The 20,688-nt window shown below is 40.7% G+C and overlaps 1 protein-coding gene across 2 annotated transcripts; it reads right to left on the minus strand.

Moving 5' to 3' along the window:
- Positions 1 to 10,107: 10,107 nt before the first annotated feature.
- LOC122649718 (heme-binding-like protein At3g10130, chloroplastic) lies at positions 10,108 to 17,486 on the minus strand. 2 transcript variants are annotated; one of them, XM_043842962.1, is made up of 8 exons: positions 17,263 to 17,486; positions 17,041 to 17,127; positions 16,845 to 16,915; positions 15,307 to 15,408; positions 15,124 to 15,228; positions 13,992 to 14,127; positions 10,500 to 10,609; positions 10,108 to 10,399 (listed from the first exon to the last, which is right to left on the minus strand). In XM_043842962.1, the coding sequence occupies exons 2-8, from the start codon at positions 17,120 to 17,122 to the stop codon at positions 10,328 to 10,330; spliced, it is 678 nt and encodes a 225-aa protein (XP_043698897.1). In that variant the 5' UTR covers positions 17,123 to 17,127; positions 17,263 to 17,486; the 3' UTR covers positions 10,108 to 10,327. The 2 variants fall into 2 exon arrangements, with proteins under 2 accessions (XP_043698897.1, XP_043698898.1); XM_043842963.1 differs by having other exon boundaries at positions 17,257 to 17,486.
- Positions 17,487 to 20,688: the final 3,202 nt, after the last annotated feature.

Below are 20,688 nucleotides of genomic sequence, written 5' to 3' on the forward strand. Positions count from 1 at the left end.
GATGCTGAACCGACCTGTTACAGCCAGGCAAAACACAGCCTTGCATGGCGGGCTGCTATGGCAGATGAGTTTAATGCATTAATTCGAAATGGCACTTGATCCCTTGTTCCTCCCAACCCCAAATTTAATGTTGTTGGTTGTAAGTGGGTGTACAGGATCAAGAGGAAAGCTAATGGGTCAGTCGAGCGCTACAAGGCCCACCTTATTGCCAAGGGCTTTCATCAATAGCAAGGAATAGACTACAATGAAACATTCAGTCCAGTGGTGAAGCCCACAACTATCAGGACGGTTCTTTCCTTGGTTGTGACTAATGGGTGGCCTATCCGCTAGTTGGATGTTAGCAATGCTTTTCTACAAGGCAATTTATCTGAGGAAGTGCACATGGTTCAGCCACCTGGGTTTGAAGACCCCACTCGCCCTGATTATGGATGTCGATTACATCGTTCTCTCTATGGGCTCAAGCAAGCCCCACGTGCCTGGTTCCATCACCTGTCACAGTTTCTACTCCAAACAGGTTTCCGGGCCTCACAAACAGATCCGTCCCTCTTTATATATCTTGATCAAGGGACTACGACCTATATTTTGGTTTATGTGGATGACATCTTGGTCACGAGCAGCCGTCCGACACATATATCAGCTCTTCTTAAACAGCTGTCCAGGGACTTTTCTATAAAAGATCTCTGTTAAATCCGTGCCCAAAACCCCGTTTGAAACCCGATCTGACCACCGGTCTGGTTTGAACCTTTTGTGTAGAACTGGGAGCAGAGTACACTCGCGAACTGTGGGTCATAATACTCAAGCCATCACACAAGACTGTCGACCGCGAAACAGGGGAAGTCCTCGAGGAAAGATCCACAGTCAGAGACAGGGGGAAAATCGTCCACAAAAGCATATTCTTGGAATTCCCTTATGATGGAGATCCGTGGGGCCCGCACCTGAATCGCCCTTATCCACTTAGCGATGACTGGGAGTAAGTCACTTTCCGAATAATTCATGCCTATGCATGACCATTAATAAGCATAAGAACTAGAATGGGCTTGGGCTTAGGAGCTTATCCTCTTTCTATTTGTAACTAGAACTTAGGACATGGGCCATGGGCCATGGGCCCAAGTGCATCTAATGGCCCAATGACTTAAACTAGACCTTGGGCTTATACCTAACCAAACAAGCTCCTAAGCAAATGGACCTAAGGACTTGAGACTAACCAAACAAGACCTAATGCCTAGATGGGTTATTAAAGACCCAAAACTACTATTCATCTCACATTACAATCCTAAATCGTGGAGAGGAGAGGAGAAAAAGAAAGAAGAAGAGGAGAAGAAGAAAGAAGAAGAAGAAAAAAGAAGAAAGAAGAAGAGGAAGAAGGAAGGAGAAGGGAGAAGTATGGTGGAGCACAAGCTATCATCATCAACCCTTGGTGAGTCTCTTTCTCTCTCTCTCTCTCTCTCTCTCTCTCTCTCTCTCCATCTCTCTTTCCCTAATTCTATTACCTAGGGTTTGAATCGGTTGAGCATACCTTGAGTGCTTCACCTACCTTATTAGAAGAGCCATTAATGGCAAATCCTTAATGGTTAACTATGAAGCACCTAACCCTACCTTAAACCCATTCACCCTTCTCCATTTATGAACCCTAAGTTGGGGATTTACCTCCATTTATGGGTTTCACCAACCCTCATGGAAGACCGTAGATGTGTGGTTTGAGGTGTGTTAAATAACATTGATTAAAGACACTTCCAAACCCCAATACCCAAACCTATGAGTTCCCTTCCCATGTGTATTTTAATGGATGAAAACCCAATCAATCGACCATTGGGTTTACAAACCCATGTTGGGGGTGTGCTATGGCACCTTGGTTGAGTTGTTTTCATGGCCAAAGAGACCTCTAAAAACCCGTAAGAATACCCCATTTTACCCCAAGGTAAAACCATTCTCAGAATGGCATGAACAGCAAGACTGGCACATGGACAGGCACATGCAAGTGCCTGTCCCTGAGAAACTAGATCTGCCGGTGGGAAGTCCGAGAGGGACAGGCACATGGACAGGCACATGCAAGTGCCAGTCCCTGAGAAACTAGATATGCCAGTGGGAAGTCCGAGAGGGACAGGCACATGGACAGGCACATGCAAGTGCCAGTCCCTGAGAAACTAGATCTGCCGATGGAAAGTCCGAGAGGGACAGGCACATGGACAGGCACATGCAAGTGCCAGTCCCTGAGAAACTAGATCTGCCGGTCCCTGAGAGGGACAGACACATGGATAGGCACATGCAAGTGCCAGTCCCTGAGAACCTAGATCTGCCGGTGGGAAGTCTGAGAAGGACAGGCACATGGACAGGCACATGATATAGCCTTGTTGTATGTGCCGGTCCCCTATTTTAGCCTTGTTTGATAACTTATGGGGCCCAACTCTTCTATGGGGCCCAACTCTTCTAGCCCTAAGGCACTAATCTCTCCCCACGTTGTACACTCTCTTTAGGTTGTCTGACCCGGCTCGGGGGCGTATTAGTACGTGGGACAGTGTACTTGGCATCGAACACCGATTTGAAGAACTCTGTACTGATGATTGACTGAGAATCAAGGTGAGTGAGTTAAGCAAACGTCTTAATTTATGGAATGTTTGTGTGTCGTGTCTTGCGAATGCCATTCATGCATGTGTGCTATAATATATAATTATTGGTAAGATATAGGATGATATAAATGTTTAGATGTTGATAGGACTTAACATTCTTGTCTTGTGATATTATTTATTTTATTGCACTATGGTGTGAATGGTATTGGATTTAGTTATGGGACTCGGGTGCCGGTTGGTGCTGGACCTGGGGATTCCATAATATGGACTCACTCATGGCATGTAGATCTAGGGCTTCGGAAGAGGGATCCAAGTGCCGGTGGGTGCTGGGCTTGAGATTGCCGTACTTGAAATTGCATTAGAGTTATCCATTGCATTAGGTGGAAACGGGATGGTGACCGACCGACTACCTTCGGTATTCACATCTCGTACTTGTATACGTACGTATGGGCTAGAGGGGCGAGAGGATAGCCGGCCGACCGTATTTTGGTAACTATGGACTCAGCCTCTGGCCTATGCACATACGTACCTCACTCATACAATAGGTGAATGCTGGCTAGGATAAATGTTTACCCAGTACTATGACCCTTACCGACAGGGGGTTAGGTGTCGGTCAAATCCGTGGGTTCCGACCGTTATTCGGGTATACCCACCCGGGAAGTTCGGACACCGACCATATTTTGGGCTGAACGCCAGGACGGGATTTGACTTGGGGGTTTGCGTATATTTTTTGGTGGAGACCGGTACGGTAGGCTTCCAGCGCGACTCGGGTTTGTCATCGTCGGTATACCATCCGTTTATGGTACCGATGTCGGGGATGCAACCTAAGGTGTTGCTATAGTACTATACCTGACTTAGTTGTGTGTTAGGTGGATAACAATAAAACTATACATCATCATTCATTCATGTAGCATGATTGTAAATTATATGTGATGTACGGTCTACCTTGGTGGTATGGGACACCTTGGTATCCGTCCATCATGTATGGCTTGCAGTCAACCCCATGCATTATTATTATTGTGTATGCTTGTGTGGCTTAGCCACTCATTGGGCTCAGTTGGAGCTCACTCCTCAAGGAAACATATTTTTAGTTGATGCAGGTACATTCGAGTAGGATGGCGCAGAGTTCAAGACTCCTGAAAAAGGTCATGAAGAGTGGTGGACTCCGGAGTATGAGGATCATGGACCGGAGTGCTACTGTGAGATGTGTTCCACGAGGGAACAGTGATTCTTGGCTGGTGGCCATCTTTTGTTACACTTTGATAAACTATCTTTTGTTTCAAATGTGTATTCTTTTTATTCCTCTCTTGATAGGTGTATTTATTATACAGTGATAATACATAGATCCTGATTAGAACGAATTGTACTTGAAGGGGTAAACTTGAATAGACAATATTTTATATGCTATCACCTAGCTTCTGCTAACTCTGATGTTATTAATATTAATCCTTTCCTTTTACCTATTATCTGTCGTTGTGAATGAGTTAGTCTTGGGTACTGCATCAGTGATTCTGGTGGCTGGAGAGCATAGTTGTATGCTCCGATTGTATTTCCCGTGGTTCAGGGATGGGGGTGTGACAATCTCGGCCCGTTACACTATTTCTTGGGCATTGAGGCCGTACCCCGTTCCCAGGGCCTTATCCTATCTCAACAGAGGTATATATCAGATCTCTTACAAAAGACTGGCATGACAGATTGCAAGCCGGTCCTCACACCTGTTCCGGTCTCAAGCAAGCATTCGAAGACAGGGGGTGCACCATTTAATGATGTCACATTGTATCGCTCCACTGTGGGAGCTCTACAGTATGTCACACTCACACGACCTGATGTCGCATATGCAATAAATCGGGCCTGTCAACACATGCACGCCCCAACTGATGAGCACTGGTCCCTTGTCAAGCGTATCCTACCCTACCTAAAGAGCACAAAATCTCATGGTCTTCTAATTGACAAGAGGCCCAACTCCCATATTCAGGCCTATTTGGACGCTGACTGGGCTGGTGACAGTACAGATCGTCGATCCAAAGGAGGGTTCTTGGCAGCAACTTACTATCTTGGTCCTCTTGTAAGCAGCGTACAGTGGCCCGCTCTTCGACAGGGGCCGAATATAAAGCAATGACTGATGCTACAGTCGAATTGACATGGTTGGTGGCCTTATTCAAAGAACTTGGGGTTATAGTGCCACACCCTCCCACCCTCTGGTGTGACAACATTGGAGCCACGTACCTATCAGCCAATCCAGTGTTTCATTCCCGGACAAAACACATTGAGATCGACTATCACTTTGTCTGAGAAAAGGTCGCTCGACGAGAAATCTCAGTTCAGTTCATCTCAATGGCAGACCAATTAGCGGACATTTTTACAAAAGGGTTGTCCTCGACCCGGTTCCGTTTCCTCAGTGACAAGCTTAAGATTCGACCCATCGCATCATCAGCTTGAGGGGGTGTATCAGCCGAATATAGCTCAGCCATACATGGCAAGCTATATTCGGTCCAGCCTTGTAAATCTTCTATTTCAGGAGCTTCCTTTGGTAGAGAGCACAGCAGTATCTTTCCTATTATTTCCTGCACCTTTGTATAGTAAGACAGTAACTGAGAATCCTTCTCAGTCATTCCTGTATTTATATTACTGTAAATCACTTGTAAAGAGCGGTGAATATCAAACATAATATACAATTATTCTTTCATCTAATAACAGGCAATTAATTAGCCTATAGCCCCCTTACACACCTAGGCAGCGTTTGATATACATTCTAAGTTGATTCTGTATTCTCAGATGGTAAAATATAATTGTTTTTATCGCCTATGAATACAAAATCGACTTAAAATGCATTCCAAGAATGTATACCAAACACAGCTCTAGAATTCCTCCATCTACCGGTTTGAATTTTTAGGATAGAAACTTTATATGACATCAAGCGCGGGTTTTCTCCAGTCTTACTCTGGAGATTAGCAACCCATGAATTGGATCTCAGGCTATGAACCACAAATTAGAGTTTCAGTGGTCCGACAGTGTGATCATCCAAACTTTTCTTCATTTCCCACTAAAACAATGGAGTGGGAATATTTACTCCACTGAGCAAATGATTTGGATCCCTTGGTAATTTTGAAGGAACTGAGAGGGCAATATTGTACCCTTGAACCTTTAAATACAACACATCCTTCTCTAATTTGCACTCTTCACCAAAAAACCAACCACTCTTCATCCACTTTGATAGATTTCCCATTACCAGTACTTGGCAGTGTAATACTGATCAGTACTGACCATGGGGAACTGCTTAACTCTACAAGAGAAGGTTATCAAGTTGATGATGAAGATGGAAGGGAATAAGATCCTTGATGAATACCCAGCAGAACCAGTGAAAGTTCATCAAGTCTTATATGATGAGCTCTTCACTGGTCATGTAATCTCCGCCGACACCCTTATTCCAGTCTTTGGCCGGCATCTTCATGCATTGTGACCAATGACGTCGGAGCCTGGACACGGAACTACTAGTGTTGTGAGGGTTTAGTTATCACTAAGCAAAAGTTGAAGGAGATGTTAACAAAGGGAGTCCTCTCAGTTGATGATGAGATGATTTCTCACCTTCAAAATTGACAAAGGAAAGCTGTTGGTGAAAGTGGAAGTTCAAAAGTTTGGAAACCTGAGCTTGAAAGTATAACTGAGGGAAATGATGTGTACTATTGAAGCCCTTTTGCTTTCTTTAATTTGAGGTTACCATACAAAGAGAGACAAAAGAAAAACTACAAAATCTAGAAAATCAAGTAGAGAAAAGAATGAAGATCATGAAAAGTTTTACAGTTTAAACAAATTAAGTAGCTTCTAGTAGAACTGTTCTTTTCTCTATCATTGCTTTTCAGCAAGAAGCTAGCCCACCAAAGAAAAGAAATGTTGCTTCAAGTTCTTGTAACCATATATCACACTAATAATGGAAATTCAAAAGATAAAATTGTCTCTTTTCCACACATATATAGTGATTCTGTTGGTGGTGGTAAGTGGTAACACTGCAACTACAACTTTTGAAAGCTCAAACTCGATTCATATGAAATCTTGATTATGTCACGACTGTCCTTAAACTCAACCTCTACCCATCATTCCAGCCGTTGACTTGAGTCATCCAAAGGCCAAATCCTATCTTGTTGTCTAGTACAACTATAAGCTTGGTGGTGTCTAAAAAATGGAATAGGTTGCATTATATTATACACAGATACATCTTCCATGGAGCTATGGAATCAACAAGAATTTAATTTGGCCGGATATGAATCCAAACGGGATCCATGCAGCCGACTCCATTTAGTTGGGATAAGACTGAGTTGCTATATGAATACAAATAAGACCTGAGAATATCTATCTCGAATCAGGAAAAGATCCAAACATTACTGAATTGTTACATGTTCACAACAATTCATGGAGCAATAGAATCAACAAGAATTTAATTTGGCCATGGACAAGTCAATTTCCATTGACGAGAAATTCAAGAGATTAACACAGATGAAGAAATTTCTTTATTTGTTTTTTTTTTTTCTTTTAAGACCTGCTTGGTAACACGTCCCTGTTTGCTGAAATGTATTTCGTTTCTCGGAAGAGATTTTTCGCAGATGCACTTTAGAGCTTAGTAATCTTGTAAAATGTTATGCTGCCCCCCCCCCAAAGTTGAAGACATAGATTCAAATCTGAGACTAGCCACTGTTCAAAAATGCCAAAGGTTAGGAGCGACTTACACCCCCCCCCTCTTAAAGAAACATGCGAAAGCAAGACAGCAGGTTACAGCCCTTTTAATGTTCTTGGTTTGCATATGGCATTTAACAATCTTTATGGGGTTGTTTCCAACCAAAAAAAAAAAAAATAGTATATTTTAATTAAGAGTAAACATCTAGTACACCCCCTGAGGTTTGTTCACCTAACTTGTAGCCTCTCCCATTATTTAAAACCTTACTTACAGACCCTTGGGACTGACGGAATACCCATTCTGTTAGGATGAACCGGTTAAGTGATGATGTCAGTGGGCCAAAAATTCTTAAAAGGCCAAAATACCCTTATGGTGATAGGAGTTTACCATAATACCCTTTTGGATAAATTAGAATCTATTGGAAGAAAAAATAGAGTTTGAGAGTGTTTGGGACGGTTGCAGAGGCTGGAAAAGAGGACGGCGAACCTAGTTCTTATTTTATTTCGGTCATTAAACCCCCAGTGGCCATGGTTGAACTCTCCAAACCCAAACCCTATCTCTGATTCCGCCATCTCTGAAACCAATCTCACCATGCCATCTCTCCTTCATTCTCTCTTCGATACAATCGATTTCTCCCAGCTTCAGATCTCTCTTTTCTGTGGCCCTACATACCAGAAGCCTTGGTAATTGCAGATAAAATTCTGAAACGCTGTACCGTCCTCTTTTGGAAGGCTTGAAATGATTTTTTTTGTACCTCTGGAAGGTAATCTCATTTTCTTCCTCTTCTTCTCTGGTTTTGCTCATAAGCAAATTTCTATATGAAGTATAGTTTGCCATTGTTGGTGTAATGTGTTTCAGTTTTTGTCAAGGGTATTGTGTCGCTAAATGGTTGTTGTTGATTTCAATTTATAGGCCTTGAGTACTCATGAAGAGACTTGATTTGCAGGTGTATAAGGGATAGGGAATCAAGGCTTTCCTTCCCTACAAGCCTCTACCTCTAAATTGAAGCGTGAGATGTGCCCTCACACATTCGAGTTTCTTAGTGAGGCCTCCATGGCAGGCCTGCACTCATTGAAGCATGAGATATGCAATTAATTTCCAAAGATATTGATTGGGGACTCCATACACCCTAGATTTTTTTTTCCCGAAGAAGCATGAGAAGTGCTCACAGTTTCTAGTGTCGAATTTGAATGTGACGTTTCACAAGACGAACTGGATAAGGATAAGATTAGAAGAGCTTTAGGGTAGAAGATTCAATTGGCCCTAGATAAAACCATAAGATAAAATCATAGTTTACCCCATGAGCATTATAGGTGAGAGAATTTCATTATCTATAGATCTGCTACAAGCCAGTGACGGAGGTTGTAGGCCATGGAGAAGAGAGATCTGAAGCTGGGAGAAATCGATTTGCAAAGCCCTTTCACGGAGAGTGAGGAAGATCGCCAAAAATGGTTGCAGAGCTTGTGATTTTGGGCCGATTGCAGATCCATGGAGAGGAGAGGAAGAAGACGATGAGATCGGTTTCAAAAGGCCATCTCTTTCACTTAGGGTTTTGTTATGATTTGGAAAAAGATGTACAAAGGCTATTTTGGTCTTTTACATTGTAAAACTAACACCTTACTAACACCGTGAGGTTTATGGGTCTGTAAGTAAGGTTTTAAATAATAGGGGGAGGGGGGGGGGGGCTACAAGATAGGTGAACAAACCTCAGTGGGTGTACTAGATGTTTACTCTTTAATTAATTGTAATCTAGTATTCCATGGCAGGCCAATGAACAATCCTCTATTAATTAATTTTAGCCAATATTGAAATATTTAATCCATAGGATCAATACGATGGATCAATGAACACAACAATAACAACATGAGAGTCGATTAAAGCCATATCCAGATCCATATCGTTTGTGGAAGAACTTCTCCAACATTCTCTTTTCTACTTTGTTAAACTTGTTTGCTTCTAGACCAACCCTAAAATAAGAACAATTGGACCTCTCATAATAAGACCCAATCACTAGATGCAGGAAATTCTTTTATTATCATCCAATGAGGAAATGCAGAGTTTTCCTAGTTAAACCTGTTGTATCCCCTAATGACCAAGTGAGCCAACTCACATGATCAACATTGTTCAAGATTGCATTGAGTTTCTGCACCTCCTTTAGATTAAATGGAAACTCCTGGCTCATCATACAAGAAGACTAGAAGAGCTCTCTCTCGGAACTTTATCCGCTACTGTAACTGGAGCGCTGCTGTGCAGCAGCGGCCATGTACGTACAGTGGTGCCCGCTATGCACACATGGCCGCTGCTGCGCCACACGATGCGCACAGCAGCAGATAAAAATTCCTCTCTGTATCACCTATTTTATCCTCGTCCTATTTTTATTTTTTTTGTCAACCTTTTTTCATTATTACTAAAAGGAATATTATAGTGCAATCAAACTAATTATGCCCCAAGATAAAAAAGGACCACTCCCATTATACAAAATTGCACCAAGCGAGACCCTTTACTAAATCTATTGTCATTTAATACAGGAGAAAAAAAAGAGAAAACTGGCATCAAGTCTGGTGATTTTCTTAAACAATTTCTGCTTATGTCTCGTTTATTGGAGCTTCTTAAGCTTCTGGTTTCAGAAATAGAAAAAAAATATATGGAAAACATTAGCGAGTGTGGAGTGAGTTTTCAAGTAATGGTGACTTCTTCTGTTTTACTGAAACTGATTTACCATAGCATCCTGACACAAAATTGAGTTATTTTAAGCATTTCATTTACTGTTCTTAATTAATAACTTTTAGCAATTCCCATCAGAGGACTTTTTAAGTTTCAAACATAAAAAAAAAAAAGATCAGCGAACACAATTAAAAGGCAGGAGAACAAAGACAAACATTTTTTTTGGGAGGGGGTTTCTGGATTTGTAAATAAAATGTTTCAACACATTTATGCTTAAACAACTAAACTTGAAATCTATTAACATCTGACTTTACATGCACACCCAACTAGGCAGCAACTGACAAAAGGCTTTCACTTTTATATCCTGTGTATAAATTCTGTATACTCTGATTTTCTGAAATAACTTCACATTTTCAGTGGAGTAATGTTATTGCTTCCTTTCAACTTCCAGTGTGACCTCATTGTGACGCATAAATGGAAGTGTAAATGGTGGATTGTACTGCAATCACATTCACATGAAGTGGATGGCAAATTAAAATATTACTTCCCTTAAGAGCTAAATAAATTGCCCAAAATCTCAAGTTGTTTCAGAGACTTACTTGTGCAACTTCCACTGATGCATCCTCTTTTACTTGAAACTGAGAATCATTCCTTAGAGCATCCCGAAGCTCTGATTCCTTCACCTTAACCTCTTTATCTGTGACAAAACCTTATTTAAAATGGAAATCAAGTTAGATGCAATACATATTAAGATTACAAGAAAGTACACATAAGTTGAGTGCAACCAATATTGATAATCCCAAGTGCACTGAGACGGGGGGTGAATCAGTGTCTTCGAGAATTCTTCCGAACTTGATCCCGTGGCTATGACAATCACACACAAAGATTGGTCGAAGCAATCCCGTAATTATCAATCACACATGCATGTCCACCTCGCAACCACTATGTGGCCAGGTCTACCAGACAGTGCACCATCACTCTGCAGTAAACACACTCCAAGAATACAAAAATAAAATAACAAGCACACATTACACCAAGTATATGTGGTTCGACCAACCTGCCTACATCCACGGAGGAATACCTATAAGGGTTTCGTATTTCCTCTAATACTCAACTCGAATTTGACTACTACAATAGCTTAGGTGCTACAATACCTGCTTCTGACTCCGCAACAACGAAATCTAGGCTACAACCCCAATCCAAACAAGCCCCAACTTGATTGGTATTGCAATATGAATATAAAAAATTCAATTACAAGTCCCTCCTAATAACATGAACAAACTAGGATTCTCTTAACATGAATCAAACCCTAAATATAAAATTGGACTCCTAGAACAAAAGATTACCTCTCCCTAATCCCGTGACCAACCCACTACTTGAAGCCTTCCTGATGTCGTGCACGTTCTTCAATATTTAAAGCAGCATCTCAGATCGATCAATTACAGTAGTCTGTGCATAATGTCATCTTCTTTGCGTTTTCTGCTTCTAAAAGTGGCTCCAATGGATAGCTCTCGAAAAAACATGCAGTTTTTAAAAATATTTCGTCCAATTTGGACTCCAGATGGCCAATATATGACCTTCCAAAGTAGAATGCTCCAAAATTGATAACCAGTGGCAAATCCATTAATAAAAAGATTCTTCGTGGCAAACCATACACAAAAGGAAAACGTGTTAGAGATTTTCACACTTTCTTCCTTCGTTAGAAATAGGGGTGATGTCATGTCGACATCACACTCCACTACGAATTAATTATTTCCTTTATTTCCTCCTTTTTCTTTTTCTTTTTCTTTCTTTTTCTTTTAATGAACCAAATCTGATGCAAGATGCCGATCTGACACTCGAGGAGATTTTGGAGTTTTAGCAAAACAATGGTAATCCAATGTTTACAGAATAGTACTAAAGATGTAAGCCAAAATTTTGACTAAGTATATAGGCTTTTGCCTATTTCAGATTTGCTCTATTTTTGCACGTTGACATGAAAACATCTGTACTTTCTCGTCCAAAACTGAAATAATACGAAACCAGTTGCATTGGAACTGCAACTCAATGAAATTCATTTCTCGTGAAGATTACTTCACCCATAATTGCCACTAAACCTTCCAAAAAATGCCTTTAAAGTTACTATCATTGTATGAACCTATGAAATCACAACTTTAACAGTATGAAACCTTCACCTGCTACTTTGCCCCTTTGCCAAACACTATATAAGGACTTAATATGCTGTTAAATGGTGTTCTTCAAGTGCGATTACCCCTGTAACCCTGCCAAATGATCAAAATACCCTTATAGCTGTGTAAGTGACTGTTTGACTATTTCAGCTCTTCCAACTCATCAAATACTACTACCACATCACCAATATAGCTAATAAGGTTGCCAACAATGACAATACCACTCCACCAAATCTCAGTTGACCCAGTTGACCAACAAACACTACTAGAACAGGAACACACTAGAGCTTCAAAAAGTTCAACCCTATTCGGAGAATTAATTTTTTTTAAATAAAATTGTTGAGTAGAAAGTTCATATATCAAAAAATAACATCGTAATAGCATCAGATACTCAATCGATAAAGTTATTATATTGCCTAATGGACTGATATCATAGTTTTGGATAAATGACAAGCCACTGAATCACCAAGAAAGCATTTGTAGCTCAACACAGCTTGACTAGTTTTCATTACTCCAAACCAAACCAACAATACTCAATATGATCTTTTTGTAGTCAAATCACTAATATCCTAGGAACTGCCTAGTTCTTTACCAATTCTGAAAGATCCAGTCTTCTATGGGCCCAAGCCATCAAGGTTCCTGCTGATCAATTGGTTCACTGGCAAGCATAGTTCTGATAACCATGACATTTACAATATCATCCAAAAATTCGAAGGCACAACATATACCAATGTTGAAACCACTTTCTCTAAAATGCCGATCTTGTAGGAAAAGGAGAAACAATATGAATATCATACAGGAGCCTCTAACACGACGGACTATCCAAAGGGGGATACGGGTGGACAAATAATTTCAACATCTGCCTGCTCCCGTAGGGACTTGATACCGTGACCCCTGGCCTGCTCTGATACCATGTTGAAACCATTTACTCTAAAAGGCTGACCTTTTTTTAGAGCAAATATGATCTAGGGTTAGAACCAGCTTTAATCCCATCGTTTCTTCCTCCCTCTAACAGTCCTCTCTTCACCTTCGACCTTCTTTAGCTCCTCCACCCTCTTCTTCTGCTTCTTCTTCTCCCTTTCTTCTTAGTTTGAAATCTGCAATAAGGACAGCATAAATGAGGTGATCGATTAATCTTGTGTTGTCTTCTACCTGCCTCAATCAGATTATGGTTTAGAAGATGTTGGATTAATTAGCTGCTGCCACTCTTTGCATTTTTTGGAGTCTTCATCTCTTGAGGATCGAATCTGCCCAACCATTGGAGATTGAGTCTTCCATCCTTGAAGATCCACATCAGCACCCTTGGCCAGTTGCTATTAACAGTCTCTCTACACCAATCAGCATCCTTCAACAACAACCTTAGCCCTTTTGCCAACAAATCAATATCTCCATTGTCAAGTTTTTTTCAACACCTTGACACTCAAAAATCAATTTAGGGTTTTTCTTATTTGTTGTCGTCGTTTTTTTTAGGGAAGCTTCTCTCATGCTTGAAGAGTGTTTGATCCAAATTTGAGGCTCTGATACCATGTAAAAACTGATTCCTCTAAAAGGTTTACCTTGTAGGTAGGAAGAAACAATATGTATATCATACAAGAGCCTTTAACACGGCAGACTATTCAAAGGGGGACACGGGTGGATAAATAATTTCAACAACCAACAATCAGGTGCTCATTGAACTTCCACACCAGTGCAGTAGTTCAACTTGCAAAAGAAGGAACTTGAAAATTTAAGTGTAAGAATACATCACAATATCACATAATCTCGGGGTTGATTCCCATGGAGATTTAGCATTTAAATTTATCAAAGAGTAGGGACTAGGGAGGAGAAAAAGGGAAAGATGATCAAGGAAATCTTCAGGAATATTTTAGTCCATTTAAACTACCAGAATACATGAAATATTCATGGGTCATGATGAGGACAAACCTAAAAAAGCAGCTGCTGCAACAGTTTTCCTTGGGACCTCTTCAATTCTCACAGAAGGATCTTTTGGCAATGGCAAGTTGGAACCATACTTCGAGGGCATGACAAATGACATCTCCCACTTCTCTTTATTTCCCAGCTAAATGGAAATGTAAAAGAATCATCATGATTCAAAGTCACCTATGATAGAATTAATATAAATTACAAAAAAAAAAAAGAAAGTGAAAACTATATTGAATACTCTCAACATAAAATCCATGCAAAACAGTTTAGATCCAGCAGTTTATGGTCTCAGCATAGAGAATACCCCTAAGACACTCAACCAAGTACAACAACCCCCCCACCCACGCACACATATACAGACAGACCGTGAAGACACCCCAACATTTGCAGAATATAAAAGGTCAAGAAATTCACTGCTACAAATTGTAAAGAAAGTAAAGTCAACAAAATCATGAAAAACTAAACTACCACAAAGATAACTCTAATTCTTGAATGATGTAACTATATGTAATGAATTTGACCCAAGAATAGAACATAGGCACATTGAATAAAAATGCCAATCTTGTAAACCCCTAACAGGAATTAGTGGAAAGAGAAACCTTCAAATGTCATCCATAGACAGTTGTATCCTCACTTGGAAATAGGGGTAAAGCTGCATACATTTGACCCTCCCCAGACCCTGCTAAACGCGGGGATATAATGTCAGTGTTGGGTGTCTGATCAAACTGTAACTTAAAACTGTCCACATGCCTTTTGAAAGCTATGGGCTCCCAATCACGACCAATATTATCTTTAGGAATCCAGTTAGTTTAGGGTACCAAGTAATCATATTCAATTATATATAAATTATGGGCATCATTATATATGCTGATATATGTACATACTTATCTTAGATATAGTTATCTCTACGGACCCAAAGAACCAATGGAGACTGATCAACAGATTACAATTATAATTTGTTCATCTCTTAGATAGAGATCTTGAGAATATCAAATTTTGATACTCGGCAAGAGCAGGGCACATATAACACAGGTGATCAGATGCATAAGAAGAACTCACCTCAAAATTCCTTTTACATTATCATCGTAGATGCTGTAACTATTTTTAACAATTGATACATGTACAAGATTACCTGCATCGTTATTACTGGTGTTGTCATTTCCATCTTCTCCCCATCTGATTGAGCCATTCGAGTTAAAATAGGAGTAGTCATTTCCATCTTTTCACTCACAGCATTCTGAGAACAGTACCAGGACCATAAGATCTGAACAAGTTAAGAATACTCCATCTAATTCATTAAGCGGTATTAATGTACCTTCCCAAAAAGGTACTCCGCTAACACATTGAAAGATTGAGATGCACCACTGAAATCAAATCCACTCTTCCCACGCATTGTTGCCACTGCTATGAAGTAAGGCTATTTCACAATAATAGTTCCAAATAGGAATAGAATCAATAAGGATTAGGAGTAGAACTGAAGAAAAATAATATTTTTGGTAAGTGGGGGGGGGGGGAGGGGAGGAAGGGAACTCAAGAAGATTGAAATCTCGAGTTGAAGTTCTTTCGGGATCTGATCCACTATTTGACGGATTGCATCCATACAAAACAGTTATCGATTGATTCCTCCACTCAAACAAGGATAATAAATATCATTTTGTCTTGGTCTAGGGACTCATATAGCTACTCTGTTAGCACTATCATTTTACAACAAAAAAAAAAAAAAAACTAAAGTTTTATTTATTTTTACAGAACATACCCAAGTAATCCACAGAAACCTAAGTTTCCCCAAAGAAGAACTATCTCCCAAAAACCTAAGCATCCCCATGGAAGAACTGTCTCCCAGCTCTCAAAACAAGGATAGAAGAAGATCATAATTTCTAGTTATTGAATCTACACATAAGTTTGACAACATCTTTTCAATTAACTCAACTACGAGCATTGAAGTAATAAAAGAATAGCAATCCTAGGTTATGACCTAATTTTAACAGTGATGACCTAATTAACCATTAGAAAATTCTGAAGTTTTTTAGTGTGGTGTATCACTTCTTCAAAATATATGGAGATAAATTTAAGAAAAAAAAATTTATTTAATCAACAGGGGTAGTAATTACATAGCTGACAAGGTATGATGGAGGGACATGATCTGAGATGTGAGATACAGAATTGTTACAGCAAACTACCAAATGTTGCTCGACTGGATTGTCTGTTTCTATTGTGGTTTGGCATATTGGATGGCATGCACCTGTTACACGGATTGATAAGTTTGCACTTTGAAGTTAATAGTTTTGGTTAGTTCTTCAACAATTTTAAATCAGAATGTTCTGAATGTGATCGTATCTTAAGGTTTTCAAGTGTTATTCAATCTATGAATAGGACAGCTGACTGGCCATCCTGAGAACAAAAAAAATGTACATCCCTTAAGAAACATATCGTCTACCATTTTTGGAGATGAGATAATGGTGAAAGTCTGGAGATACACCAACAAAGTCCTAGAATATTTAGTTGTTTCTCCTCTGGGTATTACGAACTGGTTTATGTTTATAGAAAATTCCCACTCTTAGCCTATGGAAATGGCAAATAGATAAGCAACTAATCAAGGTGAAAGAGAGGACCCAAAGCCTTTCCTTCCAGAGTAGAAGAGAGACATCCATTGGTTCTTTGGAAAAAAAAAAAAGAGTATAATGACTCAGAAAAACATAATGTTGCAGGGAAAAGGAAATATTGATACAATCAGAACTAGAATTTATTTTGTACCAAGTTCAGAAATAGGAACACAAGGCAATCACAGAAGGAAAAAAAGGGAGAGGGGGACACTATTCTCATAGTATAAGGAAGCCAATGGGTGAGGCACACCTCTACTTGTCTGATTTCATATTGGTCCGTCCACTTCAAAACTCTAAACTTTACAGTTTCGAGATCTGAAACTGCAGAAGAGCCAAAAACCACCACAAAACACACCCAAAAAGGATGAAACTACAAAACCATTACACACAGATGGAAATAAACCAGGAAAAGTTTTAGGGGAATTCAAATCACTGAAAATAACTACCCGACATCAAAGCTTCCTCCAAGTTCCGGTTATCAAAACTCTTTGGGAAAACATACTTGGCCGTTTCAAATGCCAAATCCATCACGACTAACAAAGAAAACCCAAGAAAAAAAAAACAAAAACAAAAACACAGAGGACCGATTCAGTGCCCAACACAAATTCTTCTCAAAATTTCAATGGATAATTAAAGAGTAAATAGGTTTATGTAATGAGAACATTTACGGCGCTAAGAAACAGAAGAGGCCTGGGAAGCAAGAGCAAGAACAAGAGAAAGATGAGCTTCGAACGCTGACATTATCCTCCTCTGCTGGGTAGCAACGCTTCTCTCAGTTGTCATCATCACTATTGTAGCATTAGCAGTAGCAATTGAAGCTCTTTTAGCAACTTTAAGAGTAGTTGAATTGGGAAACGTTGTCATACAACACTGCAGAGGATACTGGTGGCCGTGGCAGGCTAGCATCTTCAATTTTAGCATCAGAAATAGTCATAGGAGAATGCTGAAATTACAGTTGCCTACCTGACGACCGACAGACTAGTATGAGAAAGTACCACTACTACCAAGATCCTAAAGGCTACAAATATGTGGGGATAGGCTTATCAGGTTGCAAGACCAAGTGGCAAGTGCGTCCGTGCTCCACGTGGTACAGCTATTCTTGCGACTGAGGAGTGAGGACCTGTAAAAGAGTAGTCAGTCTAAGAAAGAGTGCAAATGGGAAGGCTTGTATTGGTTTCTTGAACCTCAATAAATAAATAAAGGTAAAAGATCTCTGTCCGGGAGTGTGGCCTATGTCAGCACTCCCATGAGTCTCTCTCTTTCTGTTATACCCGCATCCCAGGAGTATAATTAATTATTAATTCTTCCCCGTGACGTGTAGTTATCACTGCCACGTATGCCGGTGAGTTGTTCTCACTGGTGGTCAAACCCAGCTATATTGACCATAGTACGAGGTTGCCTGTGGAAACTAGTCGGGACCACGGAGGTTGCACCTTGACGTGTCAGGGGTAAGTAGTTGACCAAATTTTGTTGTGTGCTTACTGCCCTCTCAAAGCCCTCGAAGTGTGGTCCAAAGGCCCTGACCTCTTATGGTGGGAACCACCTTCCTACTCGCATCGGAGGCAAGGTTACTGGCTGCCTCCGACCCTGCATCCAATGCTGCTAACAAGGACCCTTGTGGGTGAGACCCTGTGGCTAAGGTGCTATTGGTGCCCTGCCATGTTTGACCCTACCCAAATAGACCCTAGGTTACACTTATGAGGCCTTATCCAAATAGGCCAATAAATGTGAAGTCTATATGAGAGAGAGGGGTAAGACTATTCCTTAGTCTTTCTTTTTTTTCTTTCTCTTTCCTAACCTAATCGTGAAAGGAGAGGAGAGCTTTGAAGAGAGGAGGAGAAGGAGGAGAAGGAAGGGAAGAAGAAGAAGGAAACGGCTGCTGGGTTTGGAGCTTTAAAGAGGGCACCTCGTGTGTACCTCAAACCAGGTAAGCCAAGTGCCCTTTTCCCCCATTTTTCTCTCTTCCCCCTTGCTCGTTTGAGCTTGGGTGGTTCGTTGGTTGCAGCCCCAAGATGGGGATTTCTTTTTGGAAACCCAAAGGGTTAGCTCGAGCCATGTGTAGTTTCCCCTTGTAGGATGCTATCCCATTTCATTACAATCCTATAAAGACCTCTATTTGACCTCTTGCTGAATCTATTTGATTCTAAAGCTTCAACCACCAAAGAAAACCCCAAATCTGGATTTTTGAGCTTTTGATCCTTTAAACCCCCTTAAATCTTTGAATGTTGGGTGTTTCTAAGACCCAAATAGACTCCAAGACACCCCTCCCTAGTCCCTTGAGGCTTAGAGAACCAAATGGGACAACCCTGGGCTTTTAAAGACCTTGAAATCACACTTGGGTTGCATCGGAGGCAAGACTGCGTGAGTCCGATGTTTGCCTCCGATGTGTCCTGAGCCTGCGGGGAAGGTCGGAGGCAAGGTCGGAGGCGGGCCTGCTGAGTCCGACATTGCCTCCGATGCAGTTTTTAAGGCTTATAACTTATGTAAACGGTGGGGTTTCTCTATGAGGCCTCCCCTACACTCTCTCACACTCTTATTCACTTCCATAGGCGCCAACATATGTGCAATGGGGTGATTTTGAGCGGGAATCGTTGCGCTTATACAAACTCCATTTGAAGTAATTGGTGAGTGGGTTTGGGTGACTGTTTGAGCTTGTTTACTATTGCTTATTCATGCATTTATGAATTATATTGTGACATTATCATTCAAGCATGATTGCATATTTGCATTTATTCTTATTCGATGATGATGAATTGGATGATATGGATTTGTGTTGGGTTACGGTGCGGAAGTCATGCACCGGAACCCCGTATTACGTGGAATTGTATATTGCATCTCATTCTTGCTGTATGCGCCGTGTTGTCTTGGTACCGGGTGTTAGATGGAATGGGACGTTGACACACCCGGATGTACCTCTCAACACGATAGGATTCATGTAGTATATCCGTGGTTAGGCTCGGTTCCCTATGCTACGACCCTTACCAACAGGGGTTTAGGTGTTGGGTAGCGAGCACCCGCTGTGGAGAGTTAGAGAGGCCAGGCCGGGGTAGTAATGGTTATCGGGTCCGCCTCTGCGGGTGGTGATGACTACGACCGCGCGGCTCCATAGTAATAATTGAGGTTGCATTGTGGTGAGAATGGAAGGATCCATAATGTCTTCCCGAGTTATTGCAGTAGCATATACCCATTGACTTAGCATTGTGTGTTAGGTGGTAAATGAATTAATAATAGCATGCACCATGGACTATTTGTGATTGTGTGATTGTGCATCCCCTTTTCTCTCTCACTAGCTCGGTGGAGCTAACCCCGTGTACACATTCTTTTTAGATTTTGATGCAGATGATTCTTGTGGAGCCGAGACCGTGGATCGAGGATCATGGCGATGGTTGCCCATGATGATTGTGCCTACGGGCTGTATTGATACTTGGGACTTGTTCCCTTCTTTTTTTTTTTTTTTGGGGCCACGTGCCTTGTATAAATATTTATTATTATACTTGTTTTGGGGTAGTTATGCTATGGTCATTCGGGATATCCATCCAAACTATTTATGTATCACTTAGCCGTGTGAACATGAGGTAACTACTGTAAACGCTTCCGCTTATTTTATGATCGTTGGAAATGTAATATTCCTTTATCTTTCGCACTCGATATTATTGTATTGTAATATTGGTTTATGATCTGTGAGTTGGCCATCGCATCGAGATCCTGGCGGTGAGGTGGGATGACGCGTGTCACCCCAATCATACCCTGATATTGTATTTTATCCCTTGTCGGGATACGGGTGTGACAACATGGTATCAGAGCAATGATGCTCTGCACCGACCACAGTCTTGCGGACTCTTGATTTACTCTCTACAATTAGGTTCTAAACTAAAAATCTTCAAGAACATAAATGATTGTGTGCAGACATAGGAGAAGACTGATTGTGGTGAAACAATAACTTAGAAGATAATAGGCAACATGAAACTTAGGACTTGAACCATAGGCGGTTAAGCTACAACTAAGTAATTGCTTGGTTGAGTCTTAAGTAGGTCATAAATGAGCAACTATATGTTAAAATTCATAAACAATAATGAATCAATCATAACCAAGTA

This window comes from Telopea speciosissima, chromosome 2 (genome assembly GCF_018873765.1).
Source record: "Telopea speciosissima isolate NSW1024214 ecotype Mountain lineage chromosome 2, Tspe_v1, whole genome shotgun sequence".
Taxonomy (NCBI): domain Eukaryota; kingdom Viridiplantae; phylum Streptophyta; class Magnoliopsida; order Proteales; family Proteaceae; genus Telopea; species Telopea speciosissima.

Excerpts from the sequence above, each read along its gene's own strand:
- LOC122649718 (XM_043842962.1), bottom strand. The coding sequence starts at position 17,122 with ATGGATTTGGCATTTGAAACGGCCAAGTATGTTTTCCCAAAGAGTTTT. Across the intron at positions 15,229-15,306 it reads CGGAGTACCTTTTTGGGAAG|AATGCTGTGAGTGAAAAGAT; the intron begins GTACATTAATAC and ends TACTGTTCTCAG. Across the intron at positions 10,400-10,499 it reads CATCAGTGGAAGTTGCACAA|TACAATCCACCATTTACACT; the intron begins GTAAGTCTCTGA and ends ATGTGATTGCAG.